Here is a 27,177-nt window from a genome sequence, read left to right on the forward strand (position 1 = left end):
AGAGAGCGAGGAGAGCGAGAGGCGAGAGAGCGAGGAGAGAGAGAGGAGAGAGAGAGAGAGAGAGAGAGGGGGGGGGGGGGGGAGAGCACCTGCACCTGTGTGTGTGCAGCTCCAGGACTCCGTGATGTGGAGTTGCAGCGATGGGAGGTCGTGTATCAGCAGAGCAGGGCTTTAATGTGTGCCACACCGCATTCGACAGTCCATGTGCGAACAGTGTGTGTCGGATATGAGCTCGGACTGTGAAGGTTACTACACCGAGGCAGATGTGCTCGTGGAGGGCTTCACGTGTCCGAAAGCGGACAGTGATGCCACGGCACTTTTCTGCTGCGGGTTCAGTGACTTGAAGTACTGTTGCGATGACCCCAACAGCTTCTTCCCTTACGAATATGGATACATGTGGTGGTTGAGGTAAGGACAGTCAAATGAAAGTGTTGCATATTTTTACCTCCGTATTTTACATTTATAAATGTGGGTACATTTACTATTTATGCATGACATAACATGCATGTGCATTATACTGTAGCATAGTTTCTCCTACAGTTAACAATAATTATGCAAGTTGTGCTGTTTTGGATCACATGCATTTGTGGGTTGATAAGCAAGTATCTTTGGTGTGTTGTCAGGAGCCAACCTGTTGCTGGTATTTTACAGTCTGTTCACGTTTGGCTCAAATTAGGCTAATATGCTTGGATAAAAGAGTCATTTGTAAAGCTCAAATGGCATTTAGTAATGCAGGGTCACTTTGAGTTCAGAACACAGTGCAATACCATTAGGGGAAACCTTGCCTTTGATTCAGTAAATGCCATAGATCTAAGGATGCTCTTATTGACTCTTAGATAATACACATCCACGACATAAATGTTTTTTTTAAGGGACTTTTTCTAATGTAGTTCTTCTGAAAAAATATGCAAATGTGGAGTGAGGCTTAGACATGCAGAATGTGAACAGCCAAGGAAATCAGAATTTAGAATTCCTTTATTAGCCCACAAAGAGGAAATGTATGTTGTTACAGGAAAGTATAAATAGAGATGAAGAAAATAGAACACTTATATAAAAAAAACGCATGCTCGTAGTATTTATAAGATAAAATAAAAGGAAACTGCTTAGGGCCACGGGTAGTAAGGGGCCCCCAAGTGATGACACGTTTATGCCACATCAATGTCCTTTTAAAAACCAATCACCCATTTACAATGACATCAATAAAAAAACCTCTCTAAAGCAGCCACTTGCCATAGTCGAGCTATGTGCAGACAACTCTTTGGTCACAGTATTGGTTCCTTTGAGTTGATACGTAAATGAACCCAACCTTTTTGAGTTTTTATACTTTTTTGCAAAACATGGGGGCAGTTTTTTTCGCGATTCCTCGTTAAAGTAATTGCACATTCGATACCGGTCATCACATAAAAGGTTTACATGAATAATTACAAAAATTATTTTCAGTTTAATCGTTTACATTTCCCACTTCTGTCACTGATCAATCCAAAGGCCATTACTGCTGGTGTTAAAAATGATTTGAAAAGTGTTATATATATATAGTTACTAATATGTTGTTTAAACCGTATGTGTCTTTTAGCATTACCTGACTCATTAATTTTGATTTTTGTGTCCTTGTATTTAGCTAGGAAGTTTTGTTGCTGGCACCATTATATTGTATTTTGAACTGTTATTCCTGATAGTAATCCCTATTACTAGGTATATTTGTAATCTGATGACGTTCTTTCTTTCTGTAATGGGGAGCAGTAATCTGGCCAGTGTGATATTAAAGGATTATTCTGTGCTTTAATTTGTGTCCTTCTGCCCTCACGTGTGCCAAAAGTGTGTCCTGATGTGAAGTATGGCATAGCTAGTTAACAATGCTACCCGGTCGAAATTCACATGCTGCACAAGGGTGCTCAATTAACAACACACCGTCTATCTAATTCTAAATACAAACTAGCAGAGGTTAAAAAAAGGTCAGTTGACACAAAAGCAATATAAGTTATTACTAGCATCACTGATAACTTTACAGTTAGAAGAATGGCGTATCAGTTTGGATTAAGTTATTAAACTTCCTTCAGCACTCATCTATTTCTATTTTCAGTACATAAGTAGCAAGCCATCAACACTACATGGTTGGAATTCAAAAGTGTTCACAGTAGTGATGGCAGTTGTATGGAAGCAAACAAGAGACAGAAGTATTTGAATTTTATTAGACACCGAATTTATAGCATTGAAAATAATTACATTGAAAATCATGTATCTAAATGTTTTTTTGGTTTGCTCGAATTTACCTATGTGAATAAAAATGTCAAAATTCAAGTGAAAAAAAAATGTGAATGTTCAAATCATGATCCCAAAAAATTCAAGTGAAAAAAAATTCGACGTATAAAATTCGATGTCCAAAATTGCGATGCAGCAGCATTCATCCGGGCTAACTCAGACAGGATAAGCATCGAGTCCTAATTGCAATCAAACACGCACTTCTGGCCTATCAGAACACGGCTTTGTCAGTCATGTGATCACAACAACCCGGGCGAAAAATGACGGAGAACAGCCTGGGGCTCGGGTAAGTAGTCAGTTTGTGCTCTTTATTTTACAAGCAGTGAGGGCTCCACAGCATTTTTATCTTACATTAGCTAAATGAGTGAAGTAGCCTTGTGTCTTGCTGTTAGCAAGCTCCGTAGTTATCATTAATTAAGTGAATACAACAGTTACCGTGTGCCTTGTGTGTGTGTGTTGTGTGTGTGTGTGTGTGGGGAGGGGGGGGGGGGCGGTTTGCAAAGTAACGTACGTATAAATTAGGCTTACTAATAAGACAACTCAGATCTGAAGCTAACACAGGAATCTGCTGCCAAAGTGCAATAAATAGACAAAATTAATAGAATCAAACCATTTTTTTGTTGCATTTTAGTAGAATATAAAAATAAATGCCTTTAAAATAGGATGCAAGCAACACTAGTTTCTTAACCTGAATTGATAATAGACTATAATCAATTTAACAGAAACAGATCTTAATGTTTGCATTCTTATACCATTTTGTACAATAATTATAATGAATAAGTTCAAACAAACTAAAACTTACAGCTGATTAATAACGGTATCTAACTTGAGTTTTTATCAAAAACCTGTTGAAATGCTACTGTTATTTTTACTGTCCCCAAAAAGCGCGTCAGCAGCCTCCAGGAATGCTTCTTTCACAACTTCGCCATCTTTGAAAGACTTCATGTATTTCGCAAGAACGTGACTGACACGTTAAGATTCTATGGTAGCAGCCTTGCTCTTGTTGTTGGGCCTGGTGAAAATGGACTGCTGTGTATTTAGCTGTCCTTTCAGGCCCCTCCCCTTTTGGGAGCGTAGGGCAGAATTAGGAGGGAGTTCCGTCTCGTAGCGTTTGTTTTTGGACTGTTTTGAAATGCCGCTCCTAAATTACCCTTCTTCGATAAAGCCACGCTCGCATTGCAGATGAGACAGATGGACTTTGAATTGGAATAGATACACAAATAATCATCCTCCCACTCGGAGTGAAAATTATATATTTTGGGCTTTTTTGCTTCTGCCATAATTGCGGTCTTGTGTGTGTGCGGACTGGCACTCCTGTTGACAAGGTCGGACAACAACGTCAGCGAAATAGTGCCCACTGCCCACCAGCCACGCCCCGACACATGGGGTCACGCCGGCCAATCACAAAGCTTTGATGCGTTCAAGTGCATTATTCTGGCACAGGAACATTATGTTAGGACATTAACGATAAAACAGAATGTTGTTGTTCTATTTTTAGACACATCTCGCGATCGACTGGGAATCTCCTCGCGATCGACCCGACTGGTTGGATACCCCTGAAGTAGACCATGCTACACTATACGAAATACTCTCTTGCAAAAGCCCTGCATTTAAACATGTTAATGTTACTTTAGTAAAAGTATGCTAGTATAAGTGTTGTTAAAGTATTTAAAGCAGACACAAGTTATACTATTATATTATATCATTTGTTTTATTATTACCAATGCAAGAGTTGACTTAACTGTTGTAGTTGGAGCTCATTTTGAACAATGAGCTAACTAATGATTACTTTCATAATGGTTTAATGTGCTGACTATTTTCTACATTAATAGATGAAGGTCTGGTTTGTTCAAACTCTCAAAATAATAGGACATGCTGTCATAATTACCCAGAGTCTGAAGTGACACCTTTACAATGTTAAAGCTGTTAGATAAATGTAGTGATGTAAAAACTAAAATATTCAAGATAGTGTAGTGGAAAAGAGAATGTTTTTAAAACATGTTACTAAAACAAAATCTCTTGTTTTGGACTGACAGTAATGATTCAAGAAATAGTAGATACATAAATACACACACATCAATCTGTGTGCATTTGTTGTGGATGGAACACAACAAATGGTGCTCTTACCTGTGATGCCTCCTCCAAACATTATAACCAGAGTGTATCATTCAAACTATAAGTAACAGTTCTAGCTACTTGACTTTACACAAACAATTCAAAAGACAAAATCAACACAATTTATTGAAAGACCAATCTTTATTTTACGGTGCCTCTCCTTTTGTTTGTATTATTAAACCCTGTCAATCTAAAAAACTGAGCAACTCAACAGTTAACTTTATATTTCTTATTGTCCAAAGCATCTATTACACTATTTTTCCCCTCTCATATTCACAGGATAGACGATTAGAGACTTTGGGGGAGACCTCAGTTTTATGAACGTCCTGTCTGTTGCTTTGGCCAGAGAGGGCTGAGGGTCTTTCCCTGCGAGGAGGACCAGGCCTGAGGGAGGAGGACCTGCACCAGCTGCACCTGCAGAACTACCCATGCTGGGCATAGCTGTTACTGTACCACCTGCACAGGTCTAGCCTGTCACTTTATTTGACAAAATGTGTTTACTTAATTAACAGATTAACATTTAGAGTAACTTATGTATATTATTTCGTTTTTATTTAAAAAAAATTGTGATGGTTCATGCTTGATAACTTTTAGTTCACATTTCAATCAATTGTATTTGTACTCCTTTTGTCCGTTATTCTTACTGAAAATGTTAAGTTACACATTCACATCTGACTGAAGATTGGCACCATTTATTTGGGTATATAATACCTGATATACTCTGAATACTCTGATAGTGTTACGTTATGAGAGTGCTCTGTTTGATTCTGAAATTGTATATATTTATATAAATATATAGCCTACATAGGCTATATATATATTTATATAAATATATACATAGGCTATATATATGTGTGTGTGTCTGCATCTGTAGCCTGTTATTGTCTCATTATACCGCACTGTGAATGAATTCAAAGTAAATATATAAGTTATCATGAACACATCTGTCCATCAGACAGAGGGCTGCTGTGCCTCCTGTCATCATTAATGGACGTCTCTTTAAAATGACCCGCTCAGAGGAGAGGAGTTCTCATTTCTCTAACCGCCTGCTGCTTCCCCTCCTCTCTCCTCGGTTCCCCTCCTTGGCTCCTCCGCTCGTATCTCCTGTGGGCGGGACTAAGTCTCGAGGAGGGGAATTAGTGAAATGAGAAAGGGCCTAAGTGTCTCTTATGGCGCATTTCCATTGCAACGGGGTAGCCCCGTTTAAGCGTCCCTAAGCGTCCTCGCTCAGGCTGCCTCGCTGGCCGTCCGAGGCCGTGGCGCATTTCCATTACAGTTTAGGACCTGGGGTAGCAACGCAGTGTAGGCGGGGCGATCAGCTTTTTGGGCGGAGCGACGCTGGGTAAAACTGCAGTGGCGTCATCTTCAATGCGACACAACTCACAAAACACACACAACAATGGAGGATGTGGAAGCGATCGTTTACTTGTTTCTTGGTGTGTGGCTTGTTATCACAGCAAGAAGGAAAGTGATCACAGCAAGAAGGAAAGTGATCACAGCAAGAAGGAAAGGGATCACAGCAAGCAGGAAAGTGATCACAGCAAGCAGGAAAGTGATCACAGCAAGAAGGAAAGTGATCACAGCAAGAAGGAAAGTGATCACAGCAAGCAGGAAAGTGATGTTTCAAAGTAGGCTGCGTATAGCAAGACGAGATGCAGAAGAAGCTGACGAGAGAGTTTTGGAAGTCCTACAACGCTGCAGAGACTACAACAGGACTTACTACTCGGTAAGCTAACGTTCGCTAACTAGCCATGTGTTTAGGCTCACGCTCACAATACGACCAAAGTGTTTCAAATATGTAATTAATTGTAGCTACCACTTTTACGTATTAAAATATGTACTCATCTCTTTCGACTCCACTTCGAGCGTTAGAACGATTAACGAAGCACTTTTATACTAATAAAGGACTGGATTACCTAAAGCCAGTTGAGTAGCACTTGAAATGTTTGGCTCTATGAAACCTGATATACTTATATGATTCTGTTTTCTTCAAGGTTGTGTCTTCCTGGTCGAATGTACTTATTGTAAGTCGCTTTGGATAAAAGCGTCAGCTAAATGCAATGTAATGTAATGTAATGTAATGTAATGTATGCTTTTGTTTGTGTATTTCAGAAGTTACGTCGCCGCAGACCATGTGTTTGGATGCTCTACCGAGTGGTGGTCTGTGATAGTTCCATCTTTCACACACACTCAGTGGGTGGATAACTTCAGGATGTCTGAGGAAACATACACCTACCTGTGCAACAAACTGCGGCCAGCGATGGCGAGACAGGACACAACATTCCGCGTGTGTATTAGTGCTGGGGGGAAACGATTATTTTGAAAACGATTAATCGGGCGATTATTTGATCGATTAGTCGACTAATCGAACGATTATTTTTCTGTTGTTCAATTCATAAAAAACGTAATGTAAAAAAAACGTATTTTTCACGATACTGTGTCTCAGGGGATCTTAATATTTAAGAACCTATTAATGTGTTATACCAGATTAACGGAAATAATCTCAGCTAACTGACGATACAAACCATGTTTACCAAAACAAAACACAAGTCTCATAAGAAGCAAACTAAAATGCTATCTAAATGACCCCTGAGCGAAAAATGCTAACGGACATTGGCACAGAACTCAAGATAAAAGTACCCTTATTACTTATCGTAGCTGCACATACAAGATATCCGATTAAAGCTGAGACTCCACAGATTATGTAGGTACATAGTATCATCACTGAGTGATCCGGACTCGCGACAGGGGAAGCAAATACAGTCATCACAACACGTACCTTCACAGAGCTTCTAGGGAGATCGTCTCACCGCCGTAGCTGTCAATCTGATCAAAAATACGTGTTCAATGGCATTCAAATGAGAAAAAACGCGGCTGAATCGGTTAATCCATAGGTTTTTAACGTCTATGTATAAACAAATTATTGAATTTATAATCCATAATTCCATTTTATGTAAAAAATCGGAGAGCAAATGCTAGCTGCTAATGGTTGCCACCACAGCTAGCTGCTGCTTCCGGTCAAGCAGCAGTCTCAGTGAGATATAAATATATTTGCGTTTTGGACTAACTTTAAAATATTCCCATGCTTTTGAAGACCTAGGGCGAGATGTTTTCGTTTGGGGGCTTCGTGCGCAATCCTGTGAGGAGGAGGTGATAGCCGTTTCAGTCTCCATTGTGTTAGAAGTGCGATTGCGAACTGCTTGTTGCTTTGGGTGACCCACGTGTGTGTGGCGACCATATATACAGTCTATGGTGGCGACGCGTCGACGCGGAAATATGTCGCCGACGATATTTTGAAGTCGACGCGTCGCTACAGCACTAGTGTGTATACCTCTAAAGAAGAGAGTGGCCATCGCACTGTGGAAGCTTGCTACCCGGCTCAGAGTACAGAAGCATTGGACATCTTTTCGGAGTGAGCAACACCACTGTGTGCCGGTGTGTGCGAGACTTCTGTGCTGCTGCAGAGGCGTTGTTAGTACCGGAACTAATTCGTTCACCAGACCGCCAAAAGTTTGCAGAAATGGCTGCCTACACTGAGAACCGGTGGGGGCTCCCACAGTGTGTAGGTGCTATTGATGGATCACACATACCCATCTTGGCACCACAGGAATACCACTGTGACTATTTCAACCGGAAAGGCTGGCACGCATCATCCTTCAAGGAGTTGTAGATGGAAAGGGACATTTCTGGAATGTGTTTGCAGGAATGCCTGGGAGCATGCATGACGCTCGGGTTTTGAGGCTGTCCTCATTGTGGGAGTTAGCCAGTCGTGGCAACTCCTTTCCACCTTGCACCAGGGACATTGGTGGGGTGAATGCTGGCTATTACATGCTGGGAGACAATGCCTATCCCTTGCAAAGCTGGCTCTTAAAACCCTTCCCAGACACTGGACGGCTGACAGCAGAACATGTGGTATACAACAAGAAAATTTGCAACGCACGGGTAGTGGTTGAAAACGCATTTGGTAGACTGATGGGAAGGTGGCGTTGCCTCATGAAAATAAATGACTGTGATGTGAAATCCATGGTGCTGACATGCTGTGCTCTGCATAACCTCTGCGAGAGTCATGGAGAGGACTATGATGATGGGTGGAATGCAGCAGCAGAGCCTGGGGTAGCAGTAGCTCATGGGGCAAAGAAGGAGGGCACTGACATCAGAGAGGGTTTGATGCGCTACCTGAATATCTAAATATTAGGGGTGTAACGGTTCACAAACATTTCGGTTCGGTACGTACCTCGGTTTTTTGGTCACGGTTCGGTTCGGTACGTTTTCGGTACAGCAGAATTTTTTTTCACAAAACAAAACATATATATATATATTTTTTTTTTATTATTATTAAACTGTGAATAATGTATTCACTCAAATAAATACAAAATATAATAAAATAAACATTAAGGTGCAGCATTTCGATGAACTGAAATAATCTGTATTTGAACTTTACTGTAGGCTACTAGTACTCACAAAACATAAACTATTAGTTTTGGGTTTTTAATTATTATTAAACTGTGAATATTCACTCAAATAAATACAAAATATAATAAAATAAACATTAAGGTGCAGCTTTTCGATGAACTGAAATAATCTGTATTTGAACTGTACTGTACTAGTTCCTAAGCAGCCAGCTTGACATTAGGACTTGCTTGTCATTGTATTTTCATGTTTTTTTAAAGAAAAAATGAACTTGTCCACATTGCTTGCCGAAAGGGCAGATCTGCTGGCACTAACAATGTCTCCTGATGTGGAGAACACCCTCTCTCTAGGCAGGGCCGGACTGGGACAATAAGTCAGGCTGGGAATTATACACCCAGCCAGGCCACTACCAGTTTTCTTTTGTGCCATTTTCCTGGATGTATTTGTCAATATTTACAGCGTTGCTGCCCATAGTGATAGCCCTACACTTTAAATCTACTACCCCAGAATAAACATATGGACATGGGTTACTATTTCAATTTTTTTTGCAAATCTATTTAGGAACCTATCCATGTGAACATATTTAAGTGGAGATGGACCTCAATTCCTCTAGGGGGGTCCGGGGCATTCATTTATAGTTGTGAGTGTGTCTGTGCTCCTGAACCAGCCTCACTCATCTCCCCCCTCTCCCCCTGCTCCTCTTTGAGGCAGCAGCAAAGACTAGTTTTAGCTCTCAACAAGTTTTTAAAGTTTATCTTACCTTTTTTCACCTAGTTAATTTTTTTAAATTATTATTCATGCATATTTTACTAATCACTCCCCTTTCAAATGGAAATATGTGTTTACATAAATGGTGACCAAACCGTTTGAGACCCACTGAGATAACTCAGACTAAGTTAACTATCTAAACACTCAAGAGTCCTTTACCTCACCTGAGCTGTAGTTATCAGTCTCTCAGTCTGACAGGAGAGGACTCTCCTCCACCTTGTTGACAGTCAGCTCATTATATCCATTAGCGCCGCTAGCTAGCACCAGATGCTAACAACAACAATACACGTAACCGGTGCGCGCGCTTTCTCTCTCGCACGCTCGCGCCCGCCACACATACACACCCTCCCGAGCTTGAATGAGAGACCAATCGAGGGCTTTAGTGTATGATCTGTATGAAAGTGGCCATGTCGGCAGGCCACATCATGTAGACAGCCAGTCACCTAGTTATTTAAAAAAAATTATTATTCATGCATATTTTACTAATTACTCCCCCTTCAAATGGAAATATGTGTTTACATAAATGGTGACCAAACCGTTTGAGACCCACAGAGATAACTCAGACTAAGTTAACTATCTAAAGACTCAAGAGTCCTTTACCTCACCTGAGCTGTAGTTATCAGTCTCTCAGTCTGACAGGAGAGGACTCTCCTCCACCTTGTTGACAGTCAGCTCATTATATCCATTAGCGCCGCTAGCTAGCACCAGATGCTAACAACAACAAAACACGTAATCGGTGCGCGCGCTTTCTCTCTCGCACGCTCAGGCCCGCCACACATACACACCCTCCCGAGCTTGAATGAGAGACCAATCGAGGGCTTTAGTGTATGATCTGTATGAAAGTGGCCATGTCGGCAGGCCACATCATGTAGACAGCCAGTCACCCTCTGTGAGGCAGAGTCTGACCCACATTTGCGCAGCGTTGCGTTCACAATACATACATAAAATAAAAAAAATCCTCAGGCCAGCAGGCCACTTAACAGGCCAGGCCATCGGGAAACCTCCCGGTCCTCCCGATGGCCAGTCCGGGCCTGTCTCTAGGGACAGAGGTAGCAGATACAGCCAGGTAGCGCTTTGCTAACATGGCAACATAAGGATATTTGGTGTTTGTAATAGCTTTGGCTCGGTCTGAAACTCTCTGCGAGTGGTGGAGGCTTAAATGCTAGTGGGAGTTGGGTTTGCACTTCAGTCTTTTTTCTTTTGGTACCGGTGATATTCACGTTCGGGTGATGCCTTTTCAAGAGTGTGCAAGTTTGATGTATTGCCAGCCGCGCAACCAATGTTAGTTGAACAATGCCGACAAACAGCTTTGGTTCGGTCCACCTGTCTTTGTCCTTCATCCTTGTACGTAACTGCGAAACCAAAATGTTCCCAAACCGGAGACTTCAATGATGCTGGAGGATTTTCGAGCTCAACTTTATCTGCGTTCGCCATTAATTTTCGACAGTTCCTCAAATTACTGACTACATTTGAACGCATCCCTCTGTCCAGCTCTCATAGTATGCCTCTCATCCAATGAAATGACTTGCTCGCTCTATGACGCGTTGAACCCAATGTGAGCAAATTACTCTGAATGCTGCGACGCAGCACCTGAGATTACTTCCAAAAAGTTGTTCACGTTCTCAATTTTTTACGTTTAACGTTATATTCGTTCGGTACACTTCGGTACACACCTGTACCGAACCGAAGGGCCCGTACCGAATCATTTCGGTACGGGTACGTGTACCGTTACACCCCTACTAAATATGCATTGTATTGTATTCATTGTATTGAACATAAATAAATCTTTTTTTTTTTCATATACATGTGTTTGTCAAATGTTTTAAACAAATATTATCTGAATTGAATATTAGTAAATATTTGAAAGCACAAGTAAGTACTGCCCCATAATAAGAACATTTGAGGAAATATCAGATCATGAAAAGAAAATCTTTCTAATAAATTAAGCGAATATCAAAGCTAACTATAAACATAAATACTAAAGTGTAAAACACAGCAAAACTATATTCATAAATGCAAGTGTAAAATAGTGTGGACAATTGTAAACATGGATGGAGGCTAAAGTATCCACAACATAAAATAATATATTAAAATATAACCTCGATCTTTCTTCTAGACATGTTAAAAGCTTGCTTGAATGGGTTATAGGTTTCTTTTGTTCTCTCGTCTTTGAAATATATAAGGAATGTGTTGTTTGAGTCTAGTAGAACGAGGGTATTACAATTGAGCAATTTCTACATGTATTATGTATTTATCATGTATTCTTAATACTATTACAAAATAAACATGTAATAATGTTTTAGAGGAGGACCTCAAGCTAGCAAACTCAATTTCTTGCTTTAAATCTCTTAAAACTAAGGGGCTTTTTCCTAACTGATGGTGTTTGTTATTGCTTTATAAATTCATGTATGTTTATATCTTCTGTGAATCTGATTTGTTTCTGTTGGGTGCAATTCATTATCAACAAGAGATAAGATAAGTCAAATAAGTACTTTATTGATGGCAGTATACAAAAAAAAAAAATGGTGTATCAAAAAGGCATGCCATTAAACAATACAAATTAAAAATTAAAAACTGTATTGCAGCCAGCATAAATATACATGGCATTGTAAAAATAAAAATAAAATGAACATTTTAAAGAAAATAAATAAACAAGAAAGTACAAATTTAAAAATTAACTAGAAAAAAAAAATATAATATGTACAATAACTATTAAGGTTATTTTAAGTTGGACGAGGAGGAGACGGGCCACGTCGGCTGCCCAGTCCCCCTAGCACCTCCCCAAGAGTGCGCAGGAAGGCTAGGTTGAAGGTCTCTGTTTGAGCAGCCTCCTCCCTTCTCAAGACGGCCTCCTCCCTTCTCAAGGCCGCATCCAACTCCCATCTCCGCTCAGCAGACACTTTGGCCCAGTCCAAGTGCCGTTCCTGCTGGGCCATGTGCTGTTCACGGTGCCGTTCCTGCTGGGCCCGATCCTCTCCTCCTCGTTTCCTCTTGCCTAGGTGACAATAAGATAATAATTAGCAATAAGGAAAAAACACAGGACAGTTACAGGTCACACAAGGATATAAGAATAACATGTATAAACAGAACAACAGTAAGGTGAACTAAAGAAAGTTCTGGCCCTAGATGTTTACAATGATTGTGAAAGTGAATTACATTATGTCCAGCCTGTTGATAATGAATATAAATATATGTATATCAGCGACGTGCAGTCAGGGGAGGCCATACTACAATGTAAAGGAAAAACAACTAAAGAAAAACTAAATAGTAATAATAATAAAATGTCTCCACTGATCTGTGTTGTAAGTGTGATTTCTGTTTGATTCCAATCGCTTTTTATAGTCAAAATCAGCAAATTGGCCGAGCTCCGCTACAACTATGGGTAGCGATGAGAAGTGAGGCAGGGACGAGCTCTGCCTCTCGTAAGCCCACAGTAACTGGCTGGAGCGCGGGCACTAATGGAGCGCGGGCACTTATTTTGTGAGCGCGCTCAAGCCAGTTACTGTGTGGTGAGGTGAGGCACAGATGAGCTCTGGCTCACCTCAGAATGCGTCACCCCACAGAAACTGTCTGGAAAGCGGGCCCTAAGCGCATGCCTGCACCATCTCACTGTATGTCACCAATGTAATGTTTGTAGATCCCTTTATTACATTTTATCCTCGCCATCCATAGTCTCTAAATAACTTATTTCACGTATATATGATATTTAGGCTCGCTGATCTCATCATACAACGGCAATGAAAAAAGCACCTGGAGAGGCAGCCATAACCTCTGCCTCACTGAAGGGGGCGCACGTGAGCCCACAGGTCCTTGTTGCTACTGTTATTCTACGCAGAGACGGTATGGACGCGAACAACAAACTAGACTTTTGAAACTACAGGAAGATAAGGAGGACTTTTACAAAAAAGTAATATAGATTGTTGTCCAGAAGGATAGCATGGACTTCATCTTCAAGTCAAGGTAAGACCACAATTGGTAATGAAAATTGGTTCTTACTAAGAAAGAACAATCCAATATTTAGATTTTGGGTATCCTTTTGTTGAACGGTCTGTTTAAAATGAACCGAAACATCAGACCAAAAAAGCTTTTCAAAATAACAGAATCTTTCGATTAAGGTCAGAATATAATATTTGTAAATCTGACTCTGAAAGAGTCAGTGCCTCACCAGCCATGAACCTCACCGCACGTCACTGATGTATATGATTGGATGTTACACACAACTGTACTAGCTGCTTACTAGCTAAGACTTTACTTGTAACAGAGCATTTCCACACAGTGGTATAGCTTATTTTAATTACTGACGATGGATGATCCAAGGTTTAAAAAAACAAAACACAATTCCAGTCGTTTTGCCATTTCTATTTCTTACCTAGAACCACACGCTGCGGTGTCGTGATGGCACTCGGCGTTGGTGGTTGAGTCGGGTTAGGGTCTTCGGCTGGGGTCCGTTCTGGATTCAATGACGATGTGGAGGGAACACTGCCATCACCCGTTGTTCGGGAATGTTCCTCCTCACAAGTCCCAATGTAATCATCTAGAACAGCAAAATGACTTGTTAATTCCACAAACTACTGCAGCACAATACTAAATAGCGACAACAACTATAGAAAAGAAAAACTGAACGTAAACAATGGCACATATGGTGTTAGCAAACAATAGCTCTAGCTAAGGCTATCTGCCTAGGCGATCTGCCTTAGCTAGCTATGTAGCTCTTCGGGGCTCCATAAAAGCATGGGTTGTCGAACATTAATGTAAGGATAAAATAGACTTCTTCGTTAGAAGTGAGCGTACCTTGCAGGGACTCCAGTAAAGCCGTTGCAGAGTCCAGGCCTCCCTCCCTCCCAACGTTGGCCGGTCTATGGCCGTTAATCTGGTCCAACAAGTCGAACCACTTCTATTGTTTGCGACCCGCACCACTCGTGTTGTTGTTGTCCTTTATTATGCGATATTCACTCTTCATCTTTTTCAGTGTTTCCCTACACTGCAGGAAAGTCCTCGAAAATTCGCGTTCGGACATCTGTGCAGAGACATCCTGGAACACTTTTACATTTCGCGTTGTTCCGTCGAGCTCCTGCTGGATTTTATCATCCCCAATGAGATATAGGAACGTCGTCACCTCCTCGGTCGACCACGGTGTGCTTTTCTTATTAGACGTAGCCATTTTTGTAGCTCCTCCGTTTACAAAATGCTGTTTATAAAAATGCTGCAAGCTTGCTTCTAAATATATATGCGACGCTAGGGATGAACTCGCGCGCGATCTTGTGACGATTCTCTCTGACCAATCAGCAGTCGAGAGTGTTGACGTCACTAGTTTAGCCCTGGCCCTGGTCTGATAGAACCACGATTTTATGGGGCCGGAAAAAGAGGGAAAAAGTACCCGCTAGCCGGTACTAGGCTATATGGAAAGGCCACCAAAAACTGGCCTGGCCGCTTGAGGACGGTTAAGGACGCTTAAACGGGGCTACCCGCTGCAGTGGAAATGCGCCATTAGTGTCCTGTACTGCTCTTAAATCTCATAACATCAGCTTTTCCTTTCCCTCTTGGATGTTCTTCTGGACCCTCAGAGAAAGAGAAAATGGTGAAGCAGTCCTGTCTCTCAGGCATGTCCTTTCCTAACAGAAATATCAAAAAACATATTATTGCAGAGCAAGTGTGTTATTTAAGAAAGATGTGTGTTTGTTTGTTCAGGGGCTATAAATATAATGATTTTTTGATTTGAATGTGTTTTTTTAAATCCAACAGTGTCAGTGTGAGAAAAAGTTTTTAGAGAGTACTTGTCCATGGACAAGTGAGTTTGGCAATTTACTTGTCCGAATACATTTTTCACTTGTCCAGAATGGACACAAATTGGGGCCACTGGAATCTTCTTCTTCATCATCGTATTTTACATTTTCCCACGTTTTTTACGACACCGCTAACATAAGTGAGCGGTAAGATTTTACTGCATCACACATAGGGTTGGGTATCATTTGGATTTCAACGATTCCGGTTCTGCTTTTCGATTCCAGTTATTTTCGGTTCTCGATTCCGGTTCTTAAGAGGGTAAAAATAAGTCCCATGACAAACTGGGAGAAAAATATATTTATGAAAACATTAAGTCAAATCTGTATTCCTATTTACAAATCACTTCATACTGTTTAATTTCTTACGGTTATTGAATACAATTATATAAAAATAATCTCTGCATTGATTAGTTAGTTCTAAGTGGTGCAGTTTGAGAATGCACAATTGGCCCAGTCTCCTCTGATGTTACACTGCAACCTGCCTGTGAGACACAGTCCAACCACACAGTCTGTGTGTCCAACACATGTCCTGCAACACACATGCTGCAACCTGCCTGTGAGACAGAGTCCAACCACACATGTCCAACACATAGGCCTAATAATAATACATTATATTTATAGACTATAGGCCTAGCGCTTTTCTAAAACTCAAAGACGCTTACACATGTCCTGCAATACACATGCTGCAGCTGCTCACTGTTTGTAAAAGTAAATAAATAGTATTTTCATTTCAATAATGTACTTTCTATACCCTGCTTCATAAACAATACTGACATCCCTGTGCTCCTCCGAGTCTGGGGGTCCGGGGATGTGAGGACAGCGCGAGGACACAGACAGGGAGGCTGCTTCACTTCATAAAGGAAATGGCGGTCATTCGGTCAATATTAACAACACAGGAGCTAAAACGCTTAATAACCTTCATTATGTGTTAGAGAAAGAACATAATAAAGTTTGACAAAGATGAGGCTGTTAAACGGGCAGCGGATCCTCTGTGTGTAGAAAGAGAGAGAGAGAGACGCTGAGCTGCACCGTGCAGCGATCAGCTGATACCGAGCATAGAGAGAGCTGCAGTCCGCGGGGCTCGGCCTCGCCTCCTGTCCTCACAACTCAAATAACAATTGTCCGGTCCCGGGATTGATGCAATTGTTATTTGTTCCTACTCGGAACCGAGTTTTGCTTCCCAACCCTGCCACTTATTATACATCCATGGTCCCGCCCCGCCCCGCCCCGCAGGCATTGGTAATAATAATATTAAAAACGACAATGTTTGGGTCGTTCGTCAGATTGGCGGTTAGCTGCAATAAATAACTCCAGTTCAACAAACCATATTACAATATCTAAGGGAGCGTTATTTCTGGACCATCTTGAAATGTGACGTTCATATTTTAAAGACACACACATTTCATTGTGAGGTTGATTTAATATAAACTAAGCCTCTCTTCAACAATACGTTGACGTTAGACTATTGTATGCTATAGTAGAGCCAGGGTTTCCCACACATATACTATACCTGGGCGGGCCGCCCAGGTATAGTTTTTTTTTTAATGTTTTTTTTTTTTTTATTCGTCCGTGACCACGACGCCATCTGCGATCGATTAACTTGTAGACAATGATCCCTCGCTCCCTTGCTCTGATCTCGCCTCCTTCTGGCCTGTTAAGTGGCCTGCCTCACACAGGGTGACTGGCTGTCCACATGATGTGGCCTGCCGACATGGCCACTGTCATACAGATCATAAATCAAAGCCCTTGATTGGTCTCTGTGTGTCATTCAAGCTCGGGATAACCTCAGCTCAGGAGAGGTAAAGGACTCTCTGAGTGTTTAGATAGTTAACTTGGTCTAAGTTCTCAGTGGGTCTCAAACGGTGTGGTCACCATTTATGTAAACACATATTTCCATTTGAGAGGGTAGTGATTGGTCTAATGGATAGTGAGGTGGGCTGAAGATCGGAAGGCTGTGAGTTCAAATCCCGCCAGGAACACCACCACTAGTGTGCCCTTGAGTAAGGCACTTAGCCCTTAGTTACTCCAGGGAGAATGTCCCTGTAATCGGTCATTATAAGTCACTTTGGATAAAAGCGTCAGCTAAATGAAATGAAATGTGATTAGTAAAATATGCATGAATAAATAAATAAAAAGTTAACTAGGTGAAAAAAGGTAAGATACACTTTTAAAACTTGTTGAGAGAAAACTAGTCTTTGCTGCTGCCTCAAAGAGGAGGGGGGGAGAGGAGGGAAACAGGAGAGGCTGATTCAGGAGCCTCACTCCCAACTATAAATGAACCAAAAATAAATTAACAAGTTTCAGTGTTTTTTTCATATTGGAAATGGTATGTTGTTGGTTATGGCCTTGATTTTATGATTATTGAAATGTATACAGTTCTGTTTAATATAGGTGTTTCCATAGATCTAGTCTCTTTATTTTCCCCTCAAAATGCACCAGATTGATGCATTTAACTCCAAAATAAAAAATAAAATCTTACCGGGGGGGGCATGCCCCTGGACCCCCCTAGAGGATTTGAGGTCGACCCCCACTAAAAATCACATGGATAGGTTCCTAAATACATTAATAAATACATTTATTTTTTTAAATAGTAACCCATTTCCATATGTTCATGTGTGGGTAGTAGATTTAAACTATAGGGCTATCATTATGGACCCTGCCTGTACCTGTTCGCTCTGCCATCGCTGAAGGGTCTGCTAACAAGCGACCAACAGAAAGGTTAATGTTACTGTTGTTGCACGTCACCCTCAACCCCCCCCCGCTACCACCACCCCCCAAAGTATATTTCAGATCTGTGGGAAACACTGGCAGTTAATGGACCAGCACCAGAGGCATTCCCATACACACAGGCGTTGGAGCTGTTCTTCATGAAATCCCAGAAGGATGAAGTGCTCTGACAAACAGTGCCATCTTTGCGCAAAATGATTATACCGGAATGAAAAGTCAATAAATAATGTTGTTAAAACTTTCTTTTTTTTTTCGCGCACCCCACCCTCCTTGCCACCACCCGCCCAAGTATATTTCATATCTGTGGGAAACACTGAGAGCATAGCGAATTGAAATGAACCGCATGCATACAGTAACCTAACTAGCAAAACTAACTATCTAACGTACAAGGATGACCTTATTTTACCAACCTTGCACAGAAGCCTTTTGGTATACAGTAGCATCCCACTTAATGTTATATACTCTTGGATGCTACGCATAGCATCGTTAGCACAGATGGAGCTACGATTGCTCAAATGCTAACCCAACTCTAAACATTCATTAACGTTAGCTTAATAAAAACACCAGTAACATAACAAAGTACGCAGGGTTGACTTACCGAAGAAACTGCATTCATGGACGGTCTGTTTTAACTGCAGATAAATCCTATATTTGCATGACGAATAGTCCACCAGGAGCCAACACAACAAACACGGCCGAATTCAAGTAGTGTTCTCCTCATGAGCTGAGCCGTTGTAGCATCACGGAGCTAACGGAGCTAGCAGTGAGACCAGGAGCAGCAGTCCCGTTGTCATGAAGGGGGAATCTAACTATATACAGAATATGTTTTTGTGGATCCAGGCTAGAAACATGTTCATTTTCTGATGTTAAGTTGGACATTTTAAGTAACATAGGGTCTACGGGAATTGCTCCCATCTGCATCCATCGCCTACACAGTTTGCAGCATTGGGCTTCACCGCACTGTCCCCCAGAAGTCGGTTTGATTGCATTCGGGCTCGATTGCTTATCCTGTCTGAGTAGCCCGGATGATGCTGCATCGCAATTTTGGACATCGAATTTTATACACCGAATTTTTTGACATCGAATTTTAAACACCAAAATATTTGAAGTCGAATTTTTTTCACTTGAATTTTTGGGATCTGAATTTGAACATTTTTATTTCACATAGGTACATTCGGAGCAAAATGATTTTCAAAGTAATTATTTTCAATGCTATAAATTCGGTGTCTGATAAAATTCAAATACTTCTGTCTCTTGTTTGCTTCCATAAGTTTGACACTGAAGCTTCGAACGGAGCTTCAACCCTGGACTTCCTATTCCATAGAAGCAGTAGGCTTGTTTGAGACGCGTTGCGGCTCGCCTCGAAAGTAGACGAGAATAGCCGATCGCAGCCGGGGGAGGTCTCAAAAAGCTCGCCTGAAGTCGGACAGCTCGGAGTCGGCTAGGTCTTCTTCTTCTTCTTCTTCTCTCGGTTTTTTGGCGGATTGCAAACAACTTTAAGGTGCATACCGCCACCTCCGGAGTCGGCTTGACTCGGTTTGCATTTATAAAGAATGCACACATGTGTTTAATCGTTAATGTCAGATATGTACTAAGTAAATACATTTGTTCCTGCTCAAGATTAGATTCAACTTTATTGTTATTGCCCATATTACAGGTACTGAGACAACGAAATGCACTTTAGCTTCTAACCAGGTGCAACAAGCAGTAAAGTGAAAAGTAATGTACACAATAGACAGAATAAAATATAGAATGAATTGAATGATGAATAAACAGTGAGGGGTATGAATACACTAGATATACACAGCAGCCTGAGAGCAGTATGAACAGTGTGTATGAATATGCTAAGATATATAAAGTATGAAAACGGTAAGCAGTGCAAGTATAGTATAAAATATATGGATATTCATTTAATGATGATAAATATTGTGGAACAATGATGAAAAATGGGAATGGAAGTGGCGACGTAAAACTGAAACAAAACAACAACAACATTTTGCCCAGCCAATTGGAGAGTTTCATCACCAGCACGTGGAAAAAACCACCAATGAGCGCTCAGCTGGAGATACCAGCGAGTCGTTTCCCATCAAGCATTTCGCTTCTGCAGCCCGTGGAGAGGAACTGCGCCGCCTCGCCGCGCCTCGCTCTCAAGGCTGCGGGCGTCTTTATCCCGCGAGATTTCAACGTCTCATGTAGGCGAGCCTCCAGAGCAAGTCGGACAAAATGACTAACCATCATGCAACGCACGAGCAAGACGTTGATCGAAATTGCGCAGGTCTGCGGAGGTCTCGCTTGTCTCAAACAAGCCTAGTGCTTCGAAGCTTGCTTCAAATCACGTGACATATGACGTCCGAAGCAGCAACTGCTTCAAATCACGTGACATGTGACGTCCGAAGCAGCAACTGCTTCATTTCCTGAATGAATCACTTGACTGGTTCGCGGTCCATTCACGCGATTCAATGCACTGCCTCGTCTCGATTCTGACAGGTGACAGGTTGAAACAGTTTCAAATTTGAGCACTTCAACACTTTATGACCGCTCTAAACAATGCGCAATGTGTGGGTTGTTGTCGTAGTTTGCGTTGTTGCTGTTGAGTTATTGTTGGTATTGCATTTTAATTGTAGTATCATTATAGAGCAAGCCAGGAAGAAAGATAGGTCGTTCTGGCTCGGGAAACACTTCGAAATGTGGAGAAGTTGTGAACAAAAAGACAATTATCAGTAATATAAAAACAGTTCAATATTTTAAGGAATAGATAACCCAGTGGGTCGAGCCGGCGGCCCGAATGCAGCGATGTCCTCCGCGCAGCTGGTTCAAAGCCCGGAATGGATGTATTTTAATCATTGCTTTTCAACTTTAATAACTGATAAAAGGCCCTCTCCTCCCAAAAAAATGTCCAGCACTCTCTAGTCTCTTCTCAATAACCCAATACACACAATTATCAATCTTTAATTGCAAATAGAACATGATATTCAGTCTTGGTTTGTGTGCATCGAATATTTTTCAAGGCAAAGATACGTTAAACCCACTGCAGCCTTGCACTTCGCCAGGAGAGGTCGCTGTAACTGAAGCTTCGAGAAATGAACCTATTTCCGACACAATTGTCCAAGTGGTTCGATGCTTCATTCAAAGCTTCATTTTGCCATCACTAGTTCACAGTGAACATGCTGTTGTACTAAGGGAAATGTCTGAATTTAGACACAGCATTAGTCTTTGTTTGACTTAGGGACAGTATTGGTCCCATGCCATTATTATTTCTGAGATGATGAAATGCAGATTTGGTGACAAACCCTGAACAGTAAAACTCACTTAAGGACAGGTTTCTTGCTCGTCACGCGGACGTGCCCCCGAGACAGCTGTCCGAAAACAGCTGACACTATATGTCACCACAACACTATGAAAAAAACAAACAGACGTAACCAAAGGGCAAACACCACTTACTGTAAGCCTAGCGGGTAAATCCCTTTACAAAAGCGTTTCAAACAGCAACATCTTACCCTCTGATTGGCACACAAAACCTGACGCCATGTCAAACACTAAGGCTTCCTGAAACACAAAAGACAAGATGTGTCCCCAAATAGCAGCGCCAAGCCAGCACACAGCTGGACTACATCAACTACTCAGCTGCTCAATGACACCATGTGCTCTGAGCGCTACACAAACCTTTAACCAAACGTTCTACAAATAACCCGTAGGACGAGCCCCCATTTGTTATGACCTGGCTCAAAAAGCCACAACAAAGAGGAGACACACCATATCAACGTTTAACAAAATATGTTTATTTAAGCAAAACATTCAAATCAACCAAATTAATTAAGTGCCAAACAAGTAAAGTATGAGGTGTGGACGTCAGTGGTATCAGTAGTGTAAATGCAGGGTGAGGATTGTATGGACATGTATGAGTGAGAGTGTTCAAGTGCACAAAGTGAAGCAACTGAAGAAACTCATAGCATACTCAACACAACCAGGTGCCTGCAGAGAGGAGCAGAGGCTTTAAATAACTGCAGGGCAATCAAGGAGGCTGGATGCAGCACAGCCACACCCTCTCCAGATGAACCCACAGGGGCATCACAGCTTGATATTCTTCTCTATGAGCTTTAGATCCTACAATTAATGTTGTGACAGTCAGATAATTTTTTCACGATACAATTGGATAGTATTATTAGTAATAATAATAATAACTTTAATTTATATAGCGCCTTTCATTAACCCAAAGTTGCTTAACAAGAAACATATAAGGACAAGAGTCAAGACATAAAACAGGGGCAGAAATGGAAGTGTTACATTGCAGGGGGGGGAAGTGAGTTATTGTTGGAAGGCGATGTTGAACAGATGAGTTTTCAGGGTAGATTTGAAGATGTTCAGAGAAGGGGCGTTACAGATTTCAGCAGGGAGGGAGTTCCAGAGGGTGGGGGCAGCGACACATAAGGCACGGTCCCAGAAGGTGCGGAGGCGTGAATGGGGAATGGAGAGCAGGCCAGAGTCTGGGTGCAGGACAGGATGTATGGGTGGAGGAGATCTGTGAGGTACTGAGGCGAGAGGGCATGGAGGGACTTGTAGGTGACGAGGAGGAGTTTGTAGGTGATGCGGGACTTGACCGGGAGCCAGTGGAGGTTGAGGAGAGTGGGGGTGAAGTGCTGCCAGCGCTTGGTGCGTGTGAGAACCCTGGCAGCTGAGTTCTGGATGTACTGGAGCCTGTTCAGGGTTTTGCTGGGAACACCGGACAGGAGTTATTGAATGTAATCCTATCACAATGCAAGTCATGTAGCATGTTACCAACACATTTCTAAAGGAGCTTTGAGCCTGTGAAATTAACCGCCTCTGAGCAGTAATTATGTGTAAAAAGAATTCCATTTGGAATAATACAGCACATTTACACTGTTTCAAAGCATAGAGTAGACGTTCGTATAATGAGGCATGAATACATAACACATCACTCAGTTAATCGGCTTCTTAGATTTGAAGAACACTAGCAAACAGAGACAATGAATATTTAAACACATCTTTACATCATTTAACACCTGGCAGAAGCAACCTGATCTCACCAGAATGCGTGACTCCACCACGACTCCTTAACACCACATTGCGTGGTGGAGTCACTAACTTTGTTACATTTACGTGTCGGCACCACGCAAACAACCCCAATGTAAAGTGAATGAGGCTCCTTTGTCCAACCTGATCTCACCAGAATGCATGACACACAATGCACTGTTTTTTGAGAACAAAAATTGGTAACTAATGCGCCATAATAGGCCTACATTCTGACGAAAAATACAAATGATTATGAATACAAATAAAATAAAAGAAGCCTCCCGTGAGTTATTACAAGCTATAAAGTAGATTTAAAAAACGTTTTATAGAATACAAAGCTCACTGCAGGACGTTGTAGAAATGCGTGTGTGCACCACGCCCAAGGTAATTCACTTTACATTGGGGTTGTTTGCGTGGTGCCGACACGTAAATGTAACAAAGTTAGTGACTCCACCACGCAATGTGGTGTTAAGGAGTCGTGGTGGAGTCACGCAATCTGGTGAGATCAGGTTGGACAGAAGTGTTAAGGATGCAAGCGCACACTTCACTTATTCAAACCAAATCACACTCACTGAATATGAGAATAAGCAGCAACAGGATCCAAATTCACATTCTGACAATTTTTGCCTTGATTGAGTATTGTTTGTAAATAGAAAATACAAAAGCCAGATAGCAGAAAAGGGTAAGAATAATCAGTTTTAAACTAAATTAAACAAAATACACACGCTTGCAAGAATAGTGGGCAGCACATCAGCACTGTATAAACAACTGCGTCTCAGTTTGGATACTTCCGTTATTACACTTCCATTAAATACACTGTGTACACTTGCGCACAGTACTTGCATAGTGCATGCATGTCAACAGTGCAAGGCAAGTTTATTTATGCTCACGCCTAGACTACTGCAACTCCCTCCTGGCTGGTCTACCTGCATGTGCCATCCGACCTCTGCAGCTCATCCAGAATGCAGCGGCTCGTCTGGTCTTCAACCTTCCAAAATGTTCCCACACCACTCCGCTCATCCGCTCCCTTCACTGGCTTCCAGTAACTGCTAGAATCCACTTCAAGACAATGGTACTTGCGTACCATGTTGCGAATGGATCTGGCCCTTCGTACATCCAGGACATGGTTAAACTGTACACCCCAGCGCGTGCACTACGCTCTGCATCAGCCAAACGGCTCGCTGCACCCTCACTGCGAGGGGGACCCAAGTTCCCATCAGCAAAAACACGTGGGTTTGCTGTCCTGGCTCCAAGATGGTGGAATGAGCTCCCCATTGAAATCAGGACAGCAGATAGCTTGCACACCTTCCGGCGCAGACTGAAAACTCATCTCTTTTGACTCCACTTCGAGCTATAGAACTATTAACAAAGCACTTATATACTAATAAAGGACTGGCTTATCTAAAGCCAGTTGAGTAGCACTTGAAATGTTTTGGCTCTATGAAACCTGATGTACGTATATGATTCTGTTTTCTTCAAGGTTGTATTTTCTTGGTCGAACGCACTTATTGTCGCTTTGGATAAAAGCGTCAGCTAAATGCAATGTAATGTAATGTAATTTATATAGCACCTTTCTACACAAGGCAATTCAAATTACTTTACAAAAATGAAAACATAAAAATTGTGCAGCAGAAAAACATTATAAAATGGCCTTTAAAAACAGTCATTAAAAACAAAGATAATAAAATAAACATAGAAAATACATTAATAAAAGATACAGTGCAGTGTGAGATATGAATAGTTCAATTAAAAGCTGCACAAAAAGAAAAGTCTTCAGCCTGGATTTAAAAGTAGTAAGACTTGCAGCGGACCTGCAGGTTTGTTCCAGATATTTGGAGCTTAGTAACTGAACGCTGCTTTTCCACGTTTAGTTCTGACTCTGGGGACAGAAAGCAGGCCTAAGAGATCCGGATGGTTCATCATTTAGCAGGAGATCAGGAATGTATTTTTGCCCTAAACCATTCAATGCTTTATAAACCAGCAGCAGTATTATGAAATAAATTATTTGACAGACAGGAAGCCAGTCTTCAGATTAATCACGGCTGCTGTACACTCAACGGAAATAACAATTGCCTCCGTTTGCATCCTTATTGTTCACAGTACCAAATCATTACAGACTAAATTAATTCCTAAATCAACCCAATAAACCTACTGATGGCTTCAATCCGAAAACAATAGGCTACAGCGGTACTTAACTTACATTTGTAAAGTGCTGTTTCACCAGAGCAACTGCTAATGGAACTTTCCATCCCCATACAAAGCTATGATGGCGACCGATAAGAGTGCAGTGTCCAGCGCTCTTCGCTCAGCTTTCCGACCATTTTCAGTACACCATCCGAGCACTAGTCAGTGAGAATGCACGTATGCACTGGTAATTGAAAGTGTAAGTTGGATGTTCCCAAATTAGTTATGCTAGAAGCTCTGTGAGGCTGTACTGAGGCATAGTGTTGCTTTGAGCTCAATGCTAACGCTAGCATTCTAACATGTAAATTATGTTTAGATGGCTAAACTAGTCCACTACCTCGTGGACTTGTTTTTTTTTTAATCAGCTCTAAGAGTTTCAGCAGTTTGGTTTGTATTTTTTCAGATTCTAGACCTTGCGTTAGTTTCTCATCGGCTTTTTTAATGACTGTTAATTTAGATTGTAAAGATCTAGTAGATGGGTTTGGTACCACTTTTGGCTCACTAGCAGCAAACTCTCACTCAGATTCCCTCTCATGTACTGAAATTCCGCATCATTTTATTTAACTTCTCACACGAATCAGACATTGATTTGGTCGCTAGCTTTAATCTAGCCATCCTAAACTCAGTAGTATAGTCTGCCCCTATTTATTTGTAGCTTGTGTCCAGGCATTGGACATTGCACCTTTAATCAAAAATAGATAGCAATATTTACCTATTCTAATCAGTGTCCACATTTTAAACTTTTGCAGTTGGTTGCAAATGTTATTTATAGTCTTTCAGAGCAAGGTATGTATAATAGTCCTCCTGTGTCTTTGTTCTCTGCTTTACAGTCTTGGAGCTCTTGTAGGTCTCTCTGTTGCAGCTGTGGTTCTTCTGGCCTTCATCGTCACTCTGTGTGTCCTCTGCTATCTGTTCATCACCACTAAACCCAGAGGTCTGGACAATGGGCTGCCACTCAGAGCTCCAGGTATTGACCGCAGCTCCGTCTCTCTGCAGGAGGCATGCCGCTAAAATCTCAATAAAACCCTGAAGGTTTTGAAAGAAATGACCTTTCAGAGTTCCAAGCTTGTTATTTCCTTCTTAAAACTGACTGCTAATACATTCAATGCTCTTTTTTCATTTTGTCAATAATGACAAAGGTCATCAGCAGAAATGGAAAAGTAATGGAATAATAGATAGGAGAACAGTGAAATAACCAATTCTCACAATTTTCTTTAAATAAAAGAATGCCAGAAACATTAGGTATATATACGTATACAGTATACTGTATATCAGAGGGGCAGCATCTGGGCCGTTATATGTCATCTAAATAGGTTAGAAATGGACAGTAAGACAACTGCTGCTTTGTTTAAAAGCAATAATATACGGTAAATCTTAAGTATTTGACTTTTAAACGATTTCAATTAAAATCTCTGCACCCCAAGTACACCCACACATGTATTTTCCTATGATGTCTAATGAGATTGTACGGGCGTGTTTCACAATTGAATTCTGTGTGACCGGCGAAGCCACACACAGTATAGTATTGAACATACTTATTAGTGGAATGCTGTTTTACTGTATACTTATTCTTCCGCATCTTTTTCTTATTATTATTATTTCAACAAAAAGTTTGGCTCTCAATAACTTCAGCATACTTTCAGCTACAGAAACCATTCAAATATCAATATATTCAGCCTTTTCAGCAGATGATGGGAAACTTTCAACTTTTTCAAAATATTTTATACTTTTTGAAATATTCAGCTTTATAAACAATTTTTTTAACATGTAACTCAATGGGAGGAACCTTCAAATCCTCTTTTACCTACAACTTGCACAAAATGCTACTCCACATACTTTCAGCTAGAGACTTCATTCCAACTTTAAAACGGTCACAAGACATTCAGCTATTGACCTTTTA

At 41.2% G+C, this 27,177-nt stretch overlaps 1 protein-coding gene and 1 long non-coding RNA gene across 2 annotated transcripts in view; one reads left to right on the forward strand and one right to left on the reverse strand.

The window, feature by feature from the left end:
• The first annotated feature begins 132 nt into the window (after nt 1-132).
• Nucleotides 133-27,177, forward strand: part of LOC117545942 (protein shisa-like-2B) — a 30,281-nt gene continuing 3,236 nt past the window's right edge. The window contains exons 1-2 of the mRNA XM_034215983.1: nt 133-408; nt 26,108-26,244. Of these exons, the coding sequence (XP_034071874.1) occupies nt 203-408; nt 26,108-26,244 (343 nt within the window). The 5' untranslated portion in view covers nt 133-202. The remainder of the gene's footprint in view (nt 409-26,107; nt 26,245-27,177) is intronic.
• On the reverse strand, nt 12,187-14,658 carry LOC117545943. Its single transcript, XR_004568903.1, has 3 exons — nt 14,344-14,658; nt 13,922-14,086; nt 12,187-12,547 (listed from the first exon to the last, which is right to left on the reverse strand). It is a non-coding gene; the product is annotated as an uncharacterized LOC117545943 (long non-coding RNA).

This window comes from Gymnodraco acuticeps, unplaced genomic scaffold, assembly GCF_902827175.1.
Source record: "Gymnodraco acuticeps unplaced genomic scaffold, fGymAcu1.1, whole genome shotgun sequence".
Lineage (NCBI taxonomy): Eukaryota > Metazoa > Chordata > Actinopteri > Perciformes > Bathydraconidae > Gymnodraco > Gymnodraco acuticeps.